The 22,671-nt window shown below is 37.6% G+C and overlaps 1 protein-coding gene across 2 annotated transcripts; it reads right to left on the bottom strand.

The window, feature by feature from the left end:
• Positions 1–45: 45 nt before the first annotated feature.
• LOC132554866 (transmembrane emp24 domain-containing protein 7-like) lies at positions 46–22,125 on the bottom strand. 2 transcript variants are annotated; one of them, XM_060219187.1, is made up of 3 exons: positions 21,852–22,125; positions 19,142–19,396; positions 46–1,324 (listed from the first exon to the last, which is right to left on the bottom strand). In XM_060219187.1, exons 1-3 carry the CDS (start codon positions 21,999–22,001, stop codon positions 1,088–1,090), a joined length of 642 nt encoding a protein of 213 aa, XP_060075170.1. In that variant the 5' UTR covers positions 22,002–22,125; the 3' UTR covers positions 46–1,087. The 2 variants fall into 2 exon arrangements, with proteins under 2 accessions (XP_060075170.1, XP_060075172.1); XM_060219189.1 differs by lacking the exon at positions 46–1,324 and adding an exon at positions 13,628–14,571.
• Positions 22,126–22,671: the final 546 nt, after the last annotated feature.

Consider the following 22,671-nt stretch of genomic DNA (forward strand, 5'->3'; position numbering starts at 1 on the left):
TTTCATTTTGCATGAGTATTAACAATAAATCAAGGACGTCCTTGCCTTAACTTCTTATATTTATTAAACTTTAGATAAATGAATAAAGTGATCATGATATGAATTTTTATTCTGCATTCAATTAAAACATTACAAAAAAAACACAAAAATCACTTACTCTACAGTAAACAACAATAATTTTTGTTCAATTTTGTCAAATATCACAAATAGAAATTATTTCCAGTCTTTTTTATCATTTTTCCTTTTTGGTCTATACCTAGGCAGGATTATTTATGGTGGTTCTGATCCAGATCACAAACAGGTGGCTTTTTATGTACTTTATTGTGAAATGTTATAGTTATATTGCCCAGTGAAGGGATAATTGATCCTGATTCCCATTCAATATCCCAAGCTAATGATTCTCAAGTGAGCTCCGACTGTAAAGTATGTGTTTTCACTTAGTTATCTACTTCAGTGAAAAAACAAAATTTGTCAACAAGACTGTTCTGAACACTGATTTTATCTTGTAAAAAGTGCTTTATTTCCATGACTTAAAATCCCAATGATTGATTTGAAAAGAAATCAAACTGATTTCATCATCAGTCTCAATCTTGATGATTATAACAACCAGATTTTACTGACTACAAGAAAAGAAATGAAGTTGAACAGTATTGAAGAAAAAGTCCATTCTTAATAAACACAATTATCATTTAAATACAAATATAAATGTAGTACATGGAATTTCTACAAAACAATACCCAATCACTATAGCTTACACAACAGTTCTTTAGTTACTGCCTGATTTCCCATCACGTTAAATACGTGTATAAATTTAATCGATTTTTTTTATCTGATATATCATACGGTGAAAGATGAGATGGTGATTAAGACAAAAAAAATTCTGTGTGTGTTTTTCTTAAATCAGTAGAATTCTGTAATTTTTGTTTAAAATTCATCATTCATTTTAACTTCATATCCTTAGTATGGCATGTCATTTTGCTACACTTAAACATCAATACTTCAAAAATTATAAATTTCCCTATTTGTTTTCACACCTAAACATACAACTTATCTTTATCACACAGAATTAACTAGAAGATGTTAACAATCAAGAAGTCAGGATCCCACTGGTGGTTTTCTTGTCTGTAAAAAATCCCTTAAGGATGAAAACTTGTCCGATTCCAATGGACATGATGATAAGGAACTCGCCCAGTGACCAGTAAAACACTCGTTCATTCAGGTTCTCAGCATACACACGACCCTGGGCCTCGCGAAGTCGGAAATGCGTCTGTACTTCCACAACATTGTTCAGTGCGTCGTGAATATCTTCTGATGCAGACTCCATCTAACACGGAAAAGGAAGACAATGTTTAGTGATGTCACTTGAATATTTTATAGATCCTTGGCAGTTGTGACAGAAGAAAGAGGTGTCACATGAACATATTATAGACAATCTGACATAATTGAGTGATGTCACACGAATATATTATAGATAATTAGACATAATTGTATGATGTCACATGAATATATTATAGATAATTAGACATAATTGTGTGATGTCACATGAATATATTATAGATAATTAGACATAATTGTGTGATGTCACATGAATAGATAATTAGACATAATTGTGTGATGTCACATGAATATATAATAGATAATCAGACATAATTGTGTGATGTCACATTAATATATTATAGATAATTAGACATAAATGTGTGATGTCACATGAATATATTATAGATAATTAGACATAATTGAGTTATGTCACATGAATATATTACAGACAATCAGACATAATTGCGTGATGTCACATGAATATATTACAGACAATCAGACATAATTGCGTGATGTCACATATTACAGACAATCAGACATAATTGCGTGATGTCACATAAATATATTACAATCAGACATAATTGAGTTATGTCACATATTACAGACAATCAGACATAATTGCGTGATGTCACATGAATATATTACAGACAATCAGACATAATTGCGTGATGTCACATGAATATATTACAATCAGACATAATTGAGTGACTTCACATATTACAGACAATTAGACATAATTGTATGATGTCACATATTACAGACAATCAGACAAGCTCCAGTATAGATTCCAGGTGGTTTTTCCTTTTCTGGTGTATACACGACATGCATGAACGAATACATCAATGTGAATGTGTAGATTTTGAGACAGAGCTAAGGTATTTTATAATTTCTTGCCGTGAACTATAAAAATTCATATTTAACTATTTATTCCTAGCTTTATTATGCAACTCCAACAAAAGCAAAATTTCTATCCAGCATAATGTGACCCCTTAAATACAGTTATTGCCCTTTGTTGAAAATGTCTTGTCTGGAGCATGACTTTGCACACAATTAACCAAGGATCACAAAACTTGGAGTATGCATTGATCATACTAAGACAATGTGTTGTGTTTTAAAATTCAGGGCCCTCCAGCTCTAAATTGCAAAGTTATTGCCCTTTGTTAAAAATATATTTGCTTGCATTTAAAGCAGGATAAATAGAGGTTCTACAACGAGTGGTAGTTGATTATCATCGTTATCTAACTCAAGTTAGTTCATTTTCAAATTTAGAAAAGACACAAGGCTCTGCCACAGATCATTGTTGGGTCAAATGTCAATGCCTCGTCCAATAGATTTAGCTGTCACCAATAATACACGTGTGTATTATGCATATGAATAAACAATGGATATGGTGTTTAATGAATAGTCTGGGTGTGAGATAGCATACGCAGGTTATGGTAGAATGAAATTTAATTATACATTGATCATACAAACACAATGTGCTGTATTCCAGTGTACCAACCCCTTAACTATGGAACTATGGCTATTTGTTAAAATTTTGTGTCCAGAGAATTAATTAGTCTGTGTTTAAACTAGGATATTGAAACATGACCTATACATCAGTCATACAAAAACAAGGTGCAGTTATGACCATAGTTTTGTTTGCACTCAACTAGGATCATGAAACTTGGTCATACTAAGAAAATGTGCAGTATACCAAATACAGGGCCTGCAACCCTCAGTTACGAATTCTTGCCCTTTGTTAAAATTTTGTGTCCAATGAAGTCTTTCTCAGAGAGAATTCATCAGTTTCACTGTTATCACATTTTTGTTTGATGAAGTCTTTCTCAGAGAGAATTCATCAGTTTCACTGTTATCACATTTTTGTTTGATATTTTTGATATTTTTATTTCCATTTAGATATTGCGTGGAATTTTTTGGTGTATACAAACTAATTCACAAAAATTTTTAAAAAATTGAAACAAACGCAATTTTACCACAAGTGTACAGTGGTCTGGCTTCCTACATGCCAGTCTTGACATTTACTGAAGTAAAAATATCAGTTTTTTTGTAAGGCTGTTGTAGAGGACATATACCAGAACTGTAAATAGTACTACTTATGTAACATCAGAAACCATTGGATCAATAGACAAAAGAATTTGGTACATATTGGGTCTAGTTGTGTCCTTAAGGGTAAGACAGAGAAATGTCTACCAAAGGAGGAAAATGGTATATATTGGGACTAGTAGTGTCCTTAAGAGTAAGACAGAGAAATGTCTACCAAATAGGAAAATGGTATATATTGGGACAAGTAGTGTCCTTGAGGGTAAGACAGAGAATCTCTACCAATGGAGGAAAATGATATATATTGGGTCTAGTAGTGTCCTTAAGAGTAAGACAGAGAAATGTCTACTAGAGGAGGAAATTCTATGACTGTGTAGCAGGGGAGGGAATTCTTGACAGTCTAGCTCAAGGATGGGTATCTTGACTGTCTAAGACGAGATTCCTGACTGTTGACCTACACAGGGAGGAGATTCTTGACTGTTTTAACTTGGGGAGACACTTTGCTGTCAAGTCCGAGGAGGAAATTCTCGGCCATCTTACATAAAGAGGAGATTATTTACTATCAATCTCAAATAGGTGAATCAGAACTGTCACGCAAAAAGACAAATTCTTGTCAAGCCTAATTAGGAATATTTTGACTGCTTTAATCAGTGAAAGGAGATTCTTTTATAACTAATGCAAGGAGATTATTTGTCTAATAGGAGAATCTTCTCTGTCTAATCCAAGGAGATTCTTGTCTGTCTCATCCAAGGAGATCTTGTCTGTCTCATCCAAGGACATTCTTGTCTGTCTCATCCAAGGAGATCTTGTCTGTCTCATCCAAGGACATTCTTGTCTGTCTCATCCAAGGACATTCTTGTCTGTCTCATCCAGGGACATTCTTGTCTGTCTCATCCAAGGACATTCTTGTCTGTCTCATCCAAGAACATTCTTGTCTGTCTCATCCAAGGAGATTCTTGTCTGTCTCATCCAAGGACACTCTTGGATGTCTCATCCAAGGACATTCTTGGATGTCTAATCCAAGGACACCCTTTGGTGTCTCATCCAAGGAGATTCTTGTCTGTCTCATCCAAGGAGATTCTTGTCTGTCTCATCCAAGGACATTCTTGTCTGTCTCATCCAAGGACATTCTTTGATGTCTCATCCAAGGAGATTCTTGTCTGTCTAATCCAAGGAATTCTTGTCTGTCTCATCCAAGGACATTCTTTGATGTCTCATCCAAGGAGATTCTTGTCTGTCTAATCCAAGGACATTCTTGTCTGTCTCATCCAAGGAGATTCTTGTCTGTCTAATCCAAGGAATTCTTGTCTGTCTCATCCAAGGACATTCTTTGATGTCTCATCCAAGGAGATCTTGTCTGTCTCATCCAAGGACATTCTTTGATGTCTCATCCAAGACGATTCTTGGTTGTCTAATCAAAGGAAGAGATATAAAGGAGGCTGCCGAGGAAAAAATATAATCCTAATGCTACAATTAGATCAATTCAGTTTGGTTTTCTGTTCACTCAATCAGATTATGGTATAAAATTCTGATACTTCTGATGATAATCTAGGGGTTTGTGTGGGTTCTTTGTCATGGTAATCTAGGGGTCTGTGTGGGTTCTTTGTCATGGTAATCTAGGGGTTTGTGTGGGTTCTTTGTCATGGTAATCTAGGGGCCAGTGTGGGTTCTTTGTCATGGTAATCTAGGGGTCTGTGTGGGTTCTTTGTCATGATAATCTAGGGGTTTGTGTGGGTTCCTGGTCATGATAATCTAGGGGTCTGTGTGGGTTCTTTGTCATGATAATCTAGGGGTCTGTGTGGGTTCTTTGTCATGGTAATCTAGGGGTCTGTGTGGGTTCTTTGTCATGGTAATCTAGGGGTCTGTGTGGGTTCTTTGTCATGGTAATCTAGGGGTCTGTGTGGGTTCTTTGTCATGGTAATCTAGGGGTCTGTGTGGGTTCTTTGTCATGGTAATCTAGGGGTCTGTGTGGGTTCTTTGTCATGGTAATCTAGGGGTCTGTGTGGGTTCTTTGTCATGGTAATCTAGGGGTCTGTGTGGGTTCTTTGTCATGGTAATCTAGGGGCCAGTTTGGGTTCTTTGTCATGGTAATCTAGGGGCCAGTGTGGGTTCTTTGTCATGGTAATCTAGGGGTCTGTGTGGGTTCTTTGTCATGGTAATCTAGGGGTCTGTGTGGGTTCTTTGTCATGGTAATCTAGGGGTCTGTGTGGGTTCTTTGTCATGGTAATCTAGGGGTCTGTGTGGGTTCTTTGTCATGGTAATCTAGGGGTCTGTGTGGGTTCTTTGTCATGATAATCTAGGGGTCTGTGTGGGTTCCTTGTCAGGATAATCTTGTCATGGTAATCTAGGGGTCTGTGTGGGTTCTTTGTCATGGTAATCTAGGGGCCAGTGTGGGTTCTTTGTCATGGTAATCTAGGGGTTTGTGTGGGTTCTTAGTCATGGTAATCTAGGGGGTCTGTGTAGGTTCTTCGTCAAGGTAATCTATGGGGTCTGTGTGGGTTCCTTGTCATGATAATCTAGGGATCAGTGTGGTTCCTTGTCAGGATAATCTAGGGGTCTGTGTGGGTTCTTTGTCATGGTAATCTAGGGGTCTGTGTGGGTTCCTTGTCATGGTAATCTAGGGGTCTGTGTGGGTTCCTTGTCATGATAATCTAGGGGTCTGTGTGGGTTCCTGGTCATGATAATCTAGGGGTCTGTGTGGGTTCCTTGTCAGGATAATCTTGTCATGTTAATCTAGGGGTCTGTGTGGGTTCTTGGTCATGGTAATCTAGGGGTCTGTGTGGGTTCCTTGTCAGGATAATCTTGTCATGGTAATCTAGGGGTCTGTGTGGGTTCCTTGTCAGGATAATCTTGTCATGGTAATCTAGGGGTCTGTGTGGGTTCTTGGTCATGGTAATCTAGGGGTCTGTGTGGGTTCTTTGTCATGGTAATCTAGGGGCCAGTGTGGGTTCTTTGTCATGGTAATCTAGGGGTCTGTGTGGGTTCTTTGTCATGATAATCTAGGGGTCTGTGTGGGTTCTTTGTCATGATAATCTAGGGGTCTGTGTGGGTTCTTTGTCATGGTAATCTAGGGGTCTGTGTGGGTTCTTTGTCTTGGTAATCTAGGGGTCTGTGTGGGTTCCTTGGGTCTGTGTGGGTTCCTTGTGTAATCTAGGGGTCTGTGTGGGTTCCTTGTCATGATAATCTAGGGGCCTGTGTGGGTTCTTTGTCATGATAATCTAGGGGTCTGTGTGGGTTCCTTGGGGTCTGTGTGGATTCTAGGGGTCTGTGTGTCATGATAATCTAGGGGTCTGTGTGGGTTCTTGTCTGGATAATCTAGGGGTCTGTGTGTTCTTTGTCATAATCTAGGGGTCTGTGTGGGTTCTTTGTCATGATAATCTAGGGGTCTGTGTGGGTTCTTTGTCATGATAATCTAGGGGTCTGTGTGGGTTCTTTGTCATTAATCTAGGGGTTCTGTGTGTTCTTGTCATGATAATCTAGGGGTCTGTGTGGGTTCCTTGTCATGATAATCTAGGGGTCTGTGTGGGTTCCTTGTCATGATAATCTAGGGGTCTGTGTGGGTTCCTTGTCATGATAATCTAGGGGATAATCTAGGGGTCTGTGTGGGGTCTGTGTGGGTTCCTTGTCATGATAATCTAGGGGTCTGTGTGGGTTCCTTGTCATGTCATCTAGGGGTCTGTGTGGGTTCCTTGTCATAATCTAGGGGTCTGTGTGGGTTCCTTGTCATGATAATCTAGGGGTCTGTGTGGGTTCCTGGTCATGATAATCTAGGGGTCTGTGTGGGTTCCTGGTCATGATAATCTAGGGGTCTGTGTGGGTTCTTGGTCATGGTAATCTAGGGATCTGTGTGGGTTCCTTGTCATGATAATGTAGGGGGTCTGTATGGATTGCTTGTCATGATAATCTAGGGGTCTGTATGGATTGCTTGTCATGATAAACTAGGAATCTGTGTGGGTTCCTTGTCATGATAATGTATTCCTTGTAGGGGGTCTGTGTGGGTTCCTGGTCATGATAATCTTGTATGATAATCTAGGGGTCTGTGTGGGTTCCTTGTCATGATAATCTAGGGGTCTGTGTGGGTTCCTTGTCATGATAAACTAGGACTCTGTGTGGGTTCCTTGTCATGATAATCTAGGGGTCTGTGTGGGTTCTTGGTCATGGTAATCTAGGGGTTTGTGTGGGTCTTAGTCATGGTAATCTAGGGGGTCTGTGTAGGTTCTTTGTCAAGGTAATCTATGGGGTCTGTGTGGGTTCCTTGTCATGATAATCTAGGGGGTCTGTGTGGGTTCCTTGTCATGATAATCTAGGGATCAGTGTGGTTCCTTGTGAGGATAATCTAGGGGTCTGTGTGGGTTCTTGTCATGATAAACTAGGGGTCTGTGTGGGTTCCTTGTCATGGATAATCTAGGGGTCTGTGTGGGTTCCTTGTCATGGGGGTCTGTGTGGGTTCCTTGTCATGATAATCTAGGGGTCTGTGTGGGTTCCTTGTCATGATAATCTAGGGGTCTGTGTGGGTTCTTGTCTTGTCATGATAATCTAGGGGTCTGTGTGGGTTCTTTGTCATGGTAATCTAGGGGTCTGTGTGGGTTCCTTGTCATGGTAATCTAGGGGTCTGTGTGGGTTCCTTGTCATGATAATCTAGGGGTCTGTGTGGGTTCCTGGTCATGATAATCTAGGGGTTTGTGTGGGTTCCTGGTCATGATAATCTAGGGGTCTGTGTGGGTTCCTTGTCATGATAATCTAGGGGTCTGTGTGGGTTCCTTGTCATGATAATCTAGGGGTCTGTGTGGGTTCTTTGTCATGGTAATCTAGGGGTCTGTGTGGTTCCTTGTCAGGATAATCTAGGGGTCTGTGTGGGTTCTTTGTCATGGTAATCTAGGGGTCTGTGTGGGTTCTTTGTCATGATAATCTAGTGTGGGTTCTTTGTCATGATAATCTAGGGGCTGTGTGGGTTATTTGTCATGATAATCTGGGTTCTTTGTCATGATAATCTAGGGGTCTGTGTGGTCATGATAATCTAGGGGTCTGTATGGATTGCTTGTCATGATAAACTAGGAATCTGTGTGGGTTCCTTGTCATGATAATGTAGGGGGTCTGTATGGATTGCTTGTCATGATAATCTAGGGGTCTGTGTGGGTTCCTGGTCATGATAATCTAGGGGTCTGTGTGGGTTCCTTGTCATGATAATCTAGGGGTCTGTGTGGGTTCCTTGTCAGGATAATCTTGTCATGGTAATCTAGGGGTCTGTGTGGGTTCTTTGTCATGGTAATCTAGGGGGTTTGTGTAGGTTCTTAGTCAAGGTAATCTATGGGGTCTGTGTGGGTTCTTTGTCATGGTAATCTAGGGGGTCTGTGTAGGTTCTTCGTCAAGGTAATCTATGGGGTCTGTGTGGGTTCCTTGTCATGATAATCTAGGGATCTGTGTGGGTTCCTTGTCATGATAATCTAGGGGTCTGTTAGGAATCCTTGTCATGATAATCTAGGGATCAGTGTGGGTCCTGGTCATGATAATCTAGGGGTCTGTGTGGGTTCCTGGTCATGATAATCTAGGGGTCTGTGTGGGTTCTTGGTCATGGTAATCTAGGGATCTGTGTGGGTTCCTGGTCATGATAATCTAGGGATCTGTGTGGGTTCCTGGTCATGATAATCTAGGGGTCTGTGTGGGTTCCTTGTCATGATAATGTAGGGGGTATGTATGGGTTCCTTGTTATGATAATTAAGGGGTCTGTGTGGGTTCCTGGTCATGATAATCTAGGGGTCTGTGTGGGTTCCTGGTCATGATAATCTAGGGGTCTGTGTGGGTTCCTGGTCATGATAATCTAGGGGTCTGTGTGGGTTCCTGGTCATGATAATCTAGGGGTCTGTGTGGGTTCCTTGTCATGATAATCTAGGGGGTCTGTGTGGGTTCCTGGTCATGATAATCTAGGGGTCTGTGTGGGTTCCTTGTCATGATAATCTAGGGGTCTGTGTGGGTTCCTGGTCATGATAATCTAGGGGTTTGTGTGGGTTCCTTGTCATGATAATCTAGGGGTCTGTATGGATTGCTTGTCATGATAATCTAGGGATCTGTGTGGGTTCCTTGTCATGATAATCTCTGTGGGTTCCTTGTCATGATAAGGGGTCTCTAGGGGTCTGTATGGGTTCCTTGTCTCTAGGAATCTGTGTGTTCCTTGATAAACTAGGAGTCTGTATGGGTTCCTTGTCATGATAATCTAGGGGTCTGTATGGATTGCTTGTCATGATAAACTAGGAATCTGTGTGGGTTCCTTGTCATGATAATGTAGGGGGTCTGTATGGATTGCTTGTTTTGATAATCTAGGGGTCTGTATGGGTTTATCTTGTGTTGATAATCTAGGGGTCTGTATAGGTTTATCTTGTGTTGATAATCTAGGGGTCTGTATAGGTTTATCTTGTGTTGATAATCTTGGGGTCTGTATAGGTTTATCTTGTGTTGATAATCTAGGGGTCTGTATAGGTTTATCTTGTGTTGATAATCTAGGGGTCTGTATAGGTTTATCTTGTGTTGATAATCTAGGGGTCTGTATAGGTTTATCTTGTGTTGATAATCTAGGGGTCTGTATAGGTTTATCTTGTGTTGATAATCTAGGGGTCTGTATAGGTCTGTATAGGTTTATCTTGTGTTGATAAACTAGGGGTCTGTATAGGTTTATCTTGTGTTGATAAACTAGGGGTCTGTATGGGTTTATCTTGTGTTGATAAACTAGGGGTCTGTATGAGATTATCTTGTGTTGATAAACTAGGGGTCTGTATGGGTTTATCTTGTGTTGATAAACTAGGGGTCTGTATAGGTTTATCTTGTGTTGATAAACTAGGGGTCTGTATAGGTTTATCTTGTGTTGATAAACTAGGGGTCTGTATAGGTTTATCTTGTGTTGATAAACTAGGGGTCTGTATAGGTTTATCTTGTGTTGATAATCTAGGGGTCTGTATAGGTTTATCTTGTGTTGATAATCTAGGGGTCTGTATAGGTTTATCTTGTGTTGATAAACTAGGGGTCTGTATGGGTTTATCTTGTGTTGATAAACTAGGGGTCTGTATAGGTTTATCTTGTGTTGATAATCTAGGGGTCTGTATGGGTTTATCTTGTGTTGATAAACTAGGGGTCTGTATGGGTTTATCTTGTGTTGATAAACTAGGGGTCTGTATAGGTTTATCTTGTGTTGATAAACTAGGGGTCTGTATAGGTTTATCTTGTGTTGATAATCTAGGGGTCTGTATAGGTTTATCTTGTGTTGATAAACTAGGGGTCTGTATAGGTTTATCTTGTGTTGATAATCTAGGGGTCTGTATAGGTTTATCTTGTGTTGATAAACTAGGGGTCTGTATAGGTTTATCTTGTGTTGATAAACTAGGGGTCTGTATGGGTTTATCTTGTGTTGATAAACTAGGGGTCTGTATAGGTTTATCTTGTGTTGATAAACTAGGGGTCTGTATAGGTTTATCTTGTGTTGATAAACTAGGGGTCTGTATAGGTTTATCTTGTGTTGATAAACTAGGGGTCTGTATGGGTTTATCTTGTGTTGATAAACTAGGGGTCTGTATGGGTTTATCTTGTGTTGTTAAACTAGGGGTCTGTATAGGTTTATCTTGTGTTGTATATAGGTTTATCTTGTGTTGATAAACTAGGGGTCTGTATAGGTTTATCTTGTGTTGATAAACTAGGGGTCTGTATAGGTTTATCTTGTGTTGATAAACTAGGGGTCTGTATGAGATTATCTTGTGTTGATAAACTAGGGGTCTGTATGGGTTTATCTTGTGTTGATAAACTAGGGGTCTGTATGAGATTATCTTGTGTTGACTTTGTTGCTGTTTAGATGTTTTGACAGCCTTCAAGTCTGTATAGGAAACTAGAAATGGTGTTGATAGTTCAAAAGTTTCTAGTTTTAATTTTGACAGCCTTTAGGTATGTGTGCAATACTTTGTCTGACAGTGTCAAAGTTTCTTACTATTAGAACAGTCTGCAAATTTCTAACTTCAGTATTAAGTTCAAACTGATCAATATATGCCTGAACTGATTAAGAAGTACACATTGTATGTTCATTAAGTTTGATCAACTCCATCAGTGCCATGCACAACAAGGACCTAGTTTATTGACTGTTTTGTATATTGGGTTGATAAAATGTTCCCTTCCGTGTTCTTAAAAGCTGTAACAAATTTCAAATTTCCAAACAGTCACTGCAAGTCATTATGAGTATGTTTCCATTTTGATAAAGATCTTCCTATCTGTCCATAGGAAAATAACTAAAAAAGAATGATAATGACAAATGGACCAACACCGTATGATGGTAAAGCATAACATAACATACAAGTTAACTGCGACAACCGGTTAAATTCGTAAAAAAGATTTATTACTTACACAAAATTCTTATTACATCTCATGTTATCTCTCATACAATACAGCTGCACTACACCTATTGATAGAAACTCAAATTGTGCACTTTTTGTAATATAATACTTGCTGACAATCACGTCATGTTTTCAAAGCTTTTTAAAGCAAAGAATCTGAGCCTAAAACATGAGAAAATTATCAGCATCATTGAAAAGTATGGAGATTCATTCAAAATTGAATATTTCTAGAAATATTTGCTTTTAAATTTGCCTCTACCTTTTTAATCTGAATTTGGGTAAACCTGAGCACCAATTACTGTATTAGATGACTTTCAGGTAAGAAATATAATGGTTTAAATCCCTTATTGAAATTTTAAATGTTCAGAACAATTCACAGTTGAAGTACTAGTCCATATACACTGGGTGCTGGTTGAGAAATTATTCTATTCTAATCTGAACTATAAAACTGACAAAGTTGATTGGTGTCGGCCACACAGAACCTTGTTAGTGTAAAACAATAAGGATATCTCTAGGCAGCAGTCACTTAATACATTTGTCCTACATCATTTATAGTGAAACATAAAACATCCTTTAAAAACATGTATCTTTAATATGCTTGAACTTTCTTTTTTATTCACTGTGAATTTCAGCACTGATTTCAGTAACAATGACACCCAGAACATCTGATGCACTCACTTTCAGACACATACAGGAGAAATAAATACAAGATCACACATCCATTAACACATGTTTCCATTACAGATATAAACCCACATAAGTAAAATTACTTATATGAACATCCATATATATATACAGTAGATAAAGCTACAGTAGTGCATAGCATCCGTCTCTCCAACCGTATCGATGGACATTACATATACAAGAATTATAACTATCATGTTCACAACGTCAAACATCATGTCACACTATTACAAAAGTTCAGAAATCACACTTTCATACACACATTAAAATTCCCTCTAATCCGAGACCTCATAATCGGAGCCAATGACAAGGCCCCTTAAGTCCTTGGAATACTAGACTGTCCACAGTCAACATCTTCTGGATTATACACACAAACACCACAGAATATCTCTTTGATAGGTAAAGCTTCAATTACCCAGGATGGAAAATGTTTCATAATTTTACTGAAAATAATACTTAATTATAACTATGTCCAGAAACTTTTTTTCAATTTTCACTGAAATCAATCCAAACAAAGCATTTTTGGGCTTACATAAGTGTATATATAAACCCTCACCCCCTCCACACTCGCACACACAAATTTCCTGATCTTTCTGTTGTGGGGTTCTACACCAGCTTTTTATTTCAAAGTGGCCAACAGAAACCTTGGACCATTAATCCTGATAGATGACTACAAAAATCTAACAAGGTTTACACATGTAGAACTTGAAGGTGTTATGCTTCTGTGTGAACACAAGATGTACACCATGGTGTGTAGCTATGATGAGAATATGAACCAAGTTTGTTCACAGGAACACAACATACCTTGTTCACAAACAAGCTTTTTATTTCAAAAGTAATCGATGTTGACCTTTTGACCATGACCCTCGAAATCTAATCAGGTGTAGAACTTTCATTAATACTATGAACATGAACAAATTTTTTCCAGCAGTTCACAAGAAGTACAAAGTAAAGAAATGAATGATGAGAAGAAGTGAGGAGACAGAAATGGAATTATTAAGATTCTAGTTCATGTATCTGGAACTTGACGGAGAATAAAAAAGAAAGTGGAACTGAAAATAGTAGTGTTATAATTCTGAACTAATTAACAACTGTTGATAAGATAGACTGTCATAATGGGGATACTATTGTGATAGAGTCTGTACACAGACAGACACACTGTCATACAGACAAAATGGCTGTCTTCCCTCTCCTCCTTGCCACCCCCTCCCCCCCCATCCTTTCCAACTAAGTGAGCACCACACTTATAGATTACTCAACGTATACCCAAGCTCAGCAAAGGTAACCCACTCCAGGAGATGTGATGTATTACACAAGTATATAGTTTTAGGGAGGTCTAGATTCAAATTTTCACATTTTAAGACTGTTTATTTTGTATCTGGAATTGGACACCCATACAATATTAAAAAATTACTAAACAAATCAGAAGTTAATCACCCAATGGAAATATTTTACTTCGTATCAAGGCCATTAACCAATATTTTACCACAGGCCATGGTAAACAGCATTCATTTACACCGGAGTCTAACAGGTCTGTACATGTATAGCTCTTACTAGCAAGTACAGTGTGATCAGTTTCCACTCATTTCAAGACTTCATACCTTATAAGATCTATTACGTTAATAACCAGTTCAAAACCACACTCTATGTACTATTTCATAGATGCTACATCATTTCCAGTAGAACCTCACGGAGTACAACAAACATCTATAGGATAATTGCTTCACTGTCTTCCATTCTGATTTAATTTATAACTATGATATATCTCACCAAGCTCTGAATACATCCAATGAGGGATAGGTCTTATTTTAAAAGACATCTGATAATATTACAGTATCAGTGAAAAAAAAAAAATTCCTGTGAAGCAATTCTATACCAGTTCCTAGCTTATAGTGTTCATAGAGTAAAACAAGTGTTGATAGTCTCACAGTTCTCAGGGCTTAGAGGAATGTCGTGTATCTGTGAAGAAACTCCTCAACACGAGAACCTGTCCTATCCCAATGATCAGCACAATCAGAGATTCGCCTATTGACCAATAGAATACTCTCTCATTTAAGTCCTCGGCGTAGACGCGACCCTGAGCCTCCCGCAGGCGGTGATGCGTTTGGAAGTCCAGGACCACCTTCAGGTTTTCGTGGACACTTACTGATGATGTTTCCATCTAAAATGAAATGATAAGAAATCCATGTCCCACTTTGTTTTTGAATCATTTTTAGTTGTTCTTATTGTAAATACATGTTATGCTTGGCAAAGATATGCTGGTTTTTTTTGTTCCTTATTGAAAAGCAAGAAATTATCACAAAAACTCTACCACAACACCAACCCTACTGTTAAACATGCAACTGGGATGACAGGATCATGACAGCACGAGCGCAATTCACCATGTACAACAATTATTTATTCGAACATTGAACCAGGGTTTTCCATAATTTTGTTAGTAGTAGGTTGTGTAGTGTAAGTAGGAGGCTGGCCTGCCCCGTACATGTATTCATGTACGGAACATTATTACGGAACTGGATTGGTGTAGGTGGCCAAATGATCAAAGTAGCCGCTTAAATTGGCCGGTACCGGCTCTTATGGAAAACCCTGCTGAACTACTTTCAATTTACATGTATGGGGAATATCAAAGCTAACTAGACAAGGTTTAAACCCTACAATTTGTCTGTTCACATATCCAGTTGGCATTCATAATGCCTGTATATATAAAACACTTCCATATTTACATTTATCACTTTTTGAATATTCATCTTGGAGGACTGAGATAATCCTGATTTATTTACATTATTTGCTATACATTCTATGGTAAATCTGATCCATCAAACCAGAAAATTTTGAGTTAACAAGTGAAGGTTACAAACAGGTGAATTAATAATCAAAGGAGACTACATCAAATACAAATTTTGACATAACTCCTAAATTGGCCGGAAAAGTCACAACCTAAAGATTTTTTACGAAAAGTGAATAACGTAATTTTTAGCCTGTACCACCTCTATGGATTAAGATGCTTGTATGTATAGTGAGGAGTGTTACAGAGATCACAAGGGGAAGCAGTCTGGACAGCCAAAGGAAAAATAATTCCCTCATCTTTCATACGTTACATTACCATACATTTGGAGCTCTTTGTTTTTACAAGACATCATATCTGCATTAAATTTTTGATTTACTTTACAAATGGCATATACCCATTATATTACACATGGGCTTTGATGCCTTAGAATAATATCAATATTAATTTTAATGATTTTCTTCAATATCCAAACTGTGAAAAGAATCAAGTGAAGACAGAAATATTTCTGTAAGTAAGAAATAAATGTTTCCACCACCACCATCCTTTATACACAATAATGTCCAAAATATATGCATACTTGATCTTTGTATCAGGTTTGATCATAGTCTGTCTGAGAATATAGATGCTACTATGTAAATGGGAGGGGGGGGGGGGGGGTGGCGGGGGGGGGGGGGGTGGCATAAATGGGAGGGGGGTGTGTGGCGTAAATGGGAGGGGGGGGGGGTGGGGGGCGTAAATGGGAGGGGGTGTGGCGGGAGGGGGGGGGTGTAAATGGGAGGGGGGGTGGCAGGAGGGGGGGGTGGCGTAAATGGGAGGGAGGGGTGGCATAAATGGGAGGGAGGGGTGGCATAAATGGGAGGGAGAGAGGGTGGGAGGGAGGGGTGGCGTAAATGGGATGGAGGGGTGGTGGGAGAGAGGGGTGGCGTAAATGGGAGGGAGGGGTGGTGGGAAAGAGGGGTGGCGTAAATGGGAGGGAGGGGTGGTGGGAGAGAGGGGTGGCATAAATGGGAGGGAGGGGTAGCATAAGAAAAGTCAGACTGAACATTCAGAAATTTCTGCAGTACAAGATACAAATAGATAAAGATATGATGAAGGACAGGAGCATGCATTGGTTACAGTGGTTTGAATGTCATCTAGAGGACATATCGTCATCCATCCAACTATTCATGCTACAGCTAACAAACAGGCAGTGTTCTGGCAAAGGTGTGTGTTTGTCATTTATAGTCTTACCATAGCCCAAAAACCTCACCAAGCTTTGTAATCAACATTAAAGTCAAACTGGCATATCTTTGGTAAGCATACCATACAGGTTATACAGATAAGTATTTAACCTCAAAAACCTCAGAAATCAAGCATTACTTCAGATACATTCTGTTTCATACTTTCTGTTTTGGATAATGGATATCTATCATTTGTTTAGAAACTGAACCTTATCCATAATCTTCCAAAGAGCTTAAAACTTACCTTAAGAGTCTAAAATTACACTGGCTAGAATGTTTTGGAATAGATTGACACTAACAACAGTGTTTTAGTCTAAGATTACTAATGGCAGGTCCACTTATTAATGTATTACAATAGCGTTGCTCTCAATAGTGATAGATTGATAGCATATTTTCAAGTCAATTTTATTGCAATAATTTGTTCAACTGTTTGCAAAATTTTTAACTGAAAAAAAGGCTTCTTGAAAGCAGGACATTTCATTGAGTTATTGCCAAACAACTTCAAACCTTGTGTTTATTTAAGAAAGCTTCTTTAGGACCTAGATGGAGTTAGCACTAATTAAAAGAAGAGCACAATCACCTACATAGAATGGAAACAGAATTTATAAGTAAAAGTTGTTACATAAATGAGAGCTTATATCTTAAATAAGCATTATATAGTTTTTGCTTCCATCATCTAATTAAATCTCCAAAGTATAGCAATGGAGTTACAGACTTCTTTAACTCCAGGTCTAGGTTTTAGACACATCCTTGAAATGACCCAATTCCATGAACAACATTGTGGAAGGCGATGGCATTTTTAAAACTGTTCCCATTTAAAAGTTAAACAAGAGGCCCATGGGGCCTTCATGGTCATCTGACACAAAATACAAGACATGATGAACTTGAGAAGAAGTTGAAAATGCTTACGATGGACGACGTTGGACAAAAGGCGATTGCAATATGTCATCAGACCCTTCGGTCCGATGACCTAAAAACAGGGGTACCACAGCATTTCAGTTACATGAAAATTAATGACAAAATGCCTCAAAAATAATCTTAATTAAACTCTGATTTGTGAAACATTGCTACATTATCCTACCTTTAGCTGGCCAAAAAATAAATATATCATTGACATGGCTCTGCCAATGATATCTAAAGCTTGTCAAATTCACAGTCAAAACCAAAGAATTATGTCGATATTGTGCGCACAATATTGTATTGTGCATGTGTGCACATGATGTATCCATGATGTGCATAAATCTGTGATCGATGTTTGCCGTAAGTTTTTGGTGTGTTGTGTGTTACCACAACTGTAAAACTAAGGCTTAAAATGGTATTGTACAGTCTTGACTCAAGATGTTCAACGACAATTATAACAGAAAAATAAGTTAATGTTTATAATGAATAAAACTAAATGAAATTTTTAATCTTTTACACTGTGCGACATACCTGTATGTATGAAATTTTTAATCTTTAACACTGTGCGACATACCTGTATGTATGAAATTTTTAATCTTTAACACTGTGCGACATACCTGTATGTATGAAATTTTTAATCTTTTACACTGTGCGACATACCTGTATGTATGAAATTTTTAATCTTTAACACTGTGCGACATACCTGTATGTATGAAATTTTTAATCTTTTACACTGTGCGACATACCTGTATGTATGAAATTTTTAATCTTAAACACTGTGCGACATACCTGTATGTATGAAATTTTTAATCTTTTACACTGTATGACATACCTGTATGTATGAAATTTTTAATCTTTTACACTGTGCGACATACCTGTATGTATGAAATTTTTTATCTTTTACACTGTATGACATACCTGTATGTATGAAATTTTTAATCTTTTACACTGTGCGACATACCTGTACCTATGAAATTTTTAATCTTTTACACTGTATGACATACCTGTATGTATGAAATTTTTAATCTTTTACACTGTGCGACATACCTGTATGTATGAAATTTTTTATCTTTTACACTGTATGACATACCTGTATGTATGAAATTTTTAATCTTTTACACTGTGCGACATACCTGTATGTATGAAATTTTTTATCTTTTACACTGTATGACATACCTGTATGTATGAAATTTTTAATCTTTTACACTGTGCGACATACCTGTACCTATGAAATTTTTAATCTTTTACACTGTGCGACATACCTGTATGTATGAAATTTTTTTATCTTTTACACTGTTCGACATACCTGTACGTATGAAATTTTTAATCTTTTGCACTGTTCGACATACCTGTATGTATGAAATTTTTTTTATCTTTTTTTTTTTATTTCAACTGTAATATTTGCTTTCTTAAGCATTCTTTTAATAGGTCAGTGATCTTTATTTCTGCATTGAAATAAAAAAAAATGCCATGATAGTATCACAAATAGTCACTTGCTATTGCAATACTATCATGGTAGCTTTTCTGGCCTCAATAGTCGCAGTGTGTTACTTGAGAATTACACTGGTTAGGGATGTTTTAGTCTTGAAATCACGTTGGTTACAGTGTTTTAGTCTAGAATCACACTGACCACAGTGGAATCACACTAGCTATTGTGTTTTAGTCTAGTATTACACTGGACTCAGTGTTTTAGTCTAAAATCACATTGGCTGCAGGGTTTTTTCTGCTAGAATGCCAGCATGCCAGAGCTGTGTCATGATCTAATAACATATAACATGCTGTCAAAATGGGCGATCTATAATCTGTAAGAAAAAATAACCTACCAGTGTCATGGCAGTGTGATGTTTACTGCCAGAGTCCGCATCGAAAAGAGGCTTTTCATCTCCAATCTGGAGGTCAAAGTATACAACTTTGTGGGAAAATGTGGAGAATTCATTGCTGAAGCAGAACTGGTAAATGCCTTTCTGGTCTGGAGTCCACGTGAAGCTATCATACTGTTTCTTTACGTCCTTGTACAGAACCTGTTTGTTGGGCGCTGTCAGTTCCATATCAACATCATACTGACCTCCAGTTATCACCTAAAAGCATGAAATGATCAGTCAAGTTTGAACTTTGTATTACATTGTTATGGATGATTGCGCAGGGAAAGTTAAATTTACAGTGACACTTGCCCGTTCTACAATTGCAATAATAATTGGTATTCTGTGATCAAAATTCTGAGTTTCATTCTGAAGCACCTTTCCAGGAATTCCTCAACTTCATTTATCATCTGTACATACACACAGACTAAAGCATTACAACAAACATTATGTACTATACTGAAATTATAATAACCATACATATTTATTTACTTGTTGTATCATTGTATGATAATTATACACTAAATGATAAAATCAACGAAAATTCAAATGAAAATAGCATAGAAACAGAAATGTTTGGAAGTAAAAATCCCTCTTGTATAAATTAATCAAACACATACAATTGATCCATGAACTCTGTCAGTCGTGAAGTTGACGACTATAACACAGTTACATGAAGCAACATTGTTATCAAAGCGTTGTGGCAAATGGCAGTATGCAAATTTTGTTTTACAATTTCAAGAGTAGAGAAATCTGTTCTGATCAAATTGATGGCAGTATGCAAGTTATACAGTACAACAGATGGCAATGCAACAGAGATTTACTGTATGTGAATATGAATATTTTGATAGAATATCAGATCATGTGTAAACATGTGATCGTGATCTTCTCTCTTGCTAAAGAAGACATGCCTCTACACATGACCAAAACCATTTATATCCTGTAACATGTTGCACAGATAAGAAGGGATCCAGTTGCATTAACAACTTAATCGTCATGCTTTTGACAAGATTAACACTTTACAACAAGTAAAAAAATGTGTATGGTACACCTGTCACCACCAATGTCTCTCGAATGAATGCTAAATGTAACACATGAAGGAGACATGTGACCAGGGAGTTCTGGGAAACAGACCCTCTGGGATTGATGAAAAGTAATTGACATAATAACAATTTGGGGGAATCATTGAATTATCATTCAATAAATTCTCAGTCTGCAGTGATGTAACAGACAGGTATTATATGGTTTAGCTATTTGGGGTTGGTTATGGGCCCCATTGATTCCTTAATTTTTTTCACAAAACATTCCACAAATCTTGGTAATCTGTACCATTTGCTGCCAGTCAAATATTTGCATATCTTAAGTGCTTCATTATTTTTTTCTGATTCAATTTTTTTTCCACAGTTTGAAGCCAAGAGCACTGAAGGAAAAAGGCTTGGCATGATAATTCTTTTTTGTAACAGGGAGATAGGTGCAGAAATATTTCACTTGTAATTGTACCTTTCATTTGCTGTACATCCCTAAAATAAGCATTTAAATCTACATGGCTTTGGGTCAGACCTGTAGATTTACCAAAGCTAAAAATGCTGCAATATTTCCACTGAAATTTGAACTGAACAAAAATAAAATACTACTTTCTTAAATAATCTATGTTTTTCTGACTGGACTCAAAGTGGAGAGTACAAAAGAAATCCATACATATGTACATACAAGTACACAGAATGACATACATGGGACATCTGTTTCAGACCCCTTTAAAATCTTTTTGGCTATGTTATGTCAGTGAACAGTCACCGAACAAATACGTTTAAAATGAATTGAAATGTATTCTTACTATTAATATTTATCCAATATTCAAAATACTAACCAGCGAAACACCAATATGGTCCTAAAAAACATCCACAGATTTGATCTCAAATTTGCTCACCTGCAATGGCAGACGAGTATTGGACCTGTGGTTGCACTTCTCTTTCTGATGACATCACTAAATTACAGAGTTGCACGAGTTTACCATAAAGAGACCCAGAAGTACACATGTATTACATAAAAACATCATTTGAAGGAGAATGACATTTCGGTGAAAAACAAAACAAAACAATGGTACAAAAATGATGGATAACAGTGCTTATGAGTGCTTTCCTTTCAATTGCACTGCCAGCCATTACTGCCTGTTGTGATTACAACTTGGCACAGCCCGTACTGTCCAGTACTATCTGAAACAGTCTGATACTGTTTAGTCAGGTTTACTGAGCAGTACCAGACTGTTATTAGTAAAGCTGGTAATGGCGATACTATTGCATTTCTAAGTCGAAGCGGAGAAGGGAAAAAAACCCACTACAATGGCTTAAATATAGCAAACCATAAGGTAGGAAAAGTTTTAAGTTTTGAAATGAACCTAAGATTTCTGGGTATGTTGCAGGAATGATTGTTTAATTCACCTAATCTATGGCGAATGCATTTCTACAACTTTATGAATAGGTCTGTCGCTAAAATGAATCAATAATAGTTTGTATACATTTGAAGATCAACAATCATCTGCAATGAGTGGGTGAGTTAATGTTAATACTAAACAGGCTCCCAGTCAGTTAAATACCGGCTTATGCCTTCAATAAGCGATTTCCATGCATTAAACCGATATGAATAAAAGGCGCGTGAAGAATCATCCCAATCATACCTGGAACTCCAGTGTTGACTCGACACCTTTGTCGATATGTTCGTAAAAGCATTGTTTAGCGTTGTCTGGCAGCTCAAATGTCAACTCTCCACCGAACACGTAGGAAATCAAACCAAATACCAGGGTAAGTACGCCAAGTTTCATATCCATTTTCAAAACTTTCTAACTAACGTATGCAGCGGAATGGGTGAGATACCAATCGCATAAATATGTGAAGAATTGACTGCGTTATTGAAGAATTCCCGTTTCAACATGTGTCAAACCTGCAGCGGAAAATGGTGGTGGTTGAAATTACGTGGCAATGCTAAAACATAGAAGAGTTCTACTAAGGGAGGTAACTGATGCATTAGATCAACGTACTGAAAATGTTTATCATTATGAGGACACCAAGACTGAAGATTGATATTTCAAAAATGATAATTTAATGTCAATGTTCACATTTACTATGTTGTTATTGATATTTATATATATTTTTATTATACCTGTGTATGACATTAAACGGTTGTGAACAAACGGGTGATGGGTAACCAGAGCGTTAGGTTGGTGTAGATTATGTGTCTACCGCTTTTCAAAATTACAGCATTGTCCCAGGCGTGGAATTGTATAAAGGTAAATTTGAAGGGAAATGTGTTACTAAATGAAATGCGTAAGCCTGAGCACGGACTTAGATTTCAGATGGTTCATTTAAATGTTGAATCATTGTGAGACTTGAATGGACAGTTTTCTATCTGCAATTTTCATAAATTGGTTTGTTAATTTATTTTGTAAAGTCTCCGTTTTGCACAAAACATGAAAACTACAAAATTATCTATTCCATACA

Source organism: Ylistrum balloti, unplaced genomic scaffold, assembly GCF_031769215.1.
Source record: "Ylistrum balloti isolate Yb309-2 unplaced genomic scaffold, AGI_CSIRO_Ybal_v1 Utg370448, whole genome shotgun sequence".
Lineage (NCBI taxonomy): Eukaryota > Metazoa > Mollusca > Bivalvia > Pectinida > Pectinidae > Ylistrum > Ylistrum balloti.

Bases quoted from the DNA above. Each gene is read 5' to 3' on its own strand.
- LOC132554866 (XM_060219187.1), bottom strand. From the start codon at position 22,001: ATGGATATGAAACTTGGCGTACTTACCCTGGTATTTGGTTTGATTTCC. The intron at 19,397-21,851 runs GTATGATTGGGA...TCATGCTTTTAG, and splicing joins AGTCAACACTGGAGTTCCAG to GTGATAACTGGAGGTCAGTA. The intron at 1,325-19,141 runs GTAGGTTATTTT...TTTCCGTGTTAG, and splicing joins ATCACACTGCCATGACACTG to ATGGAGTCTGCATCAGAAGA.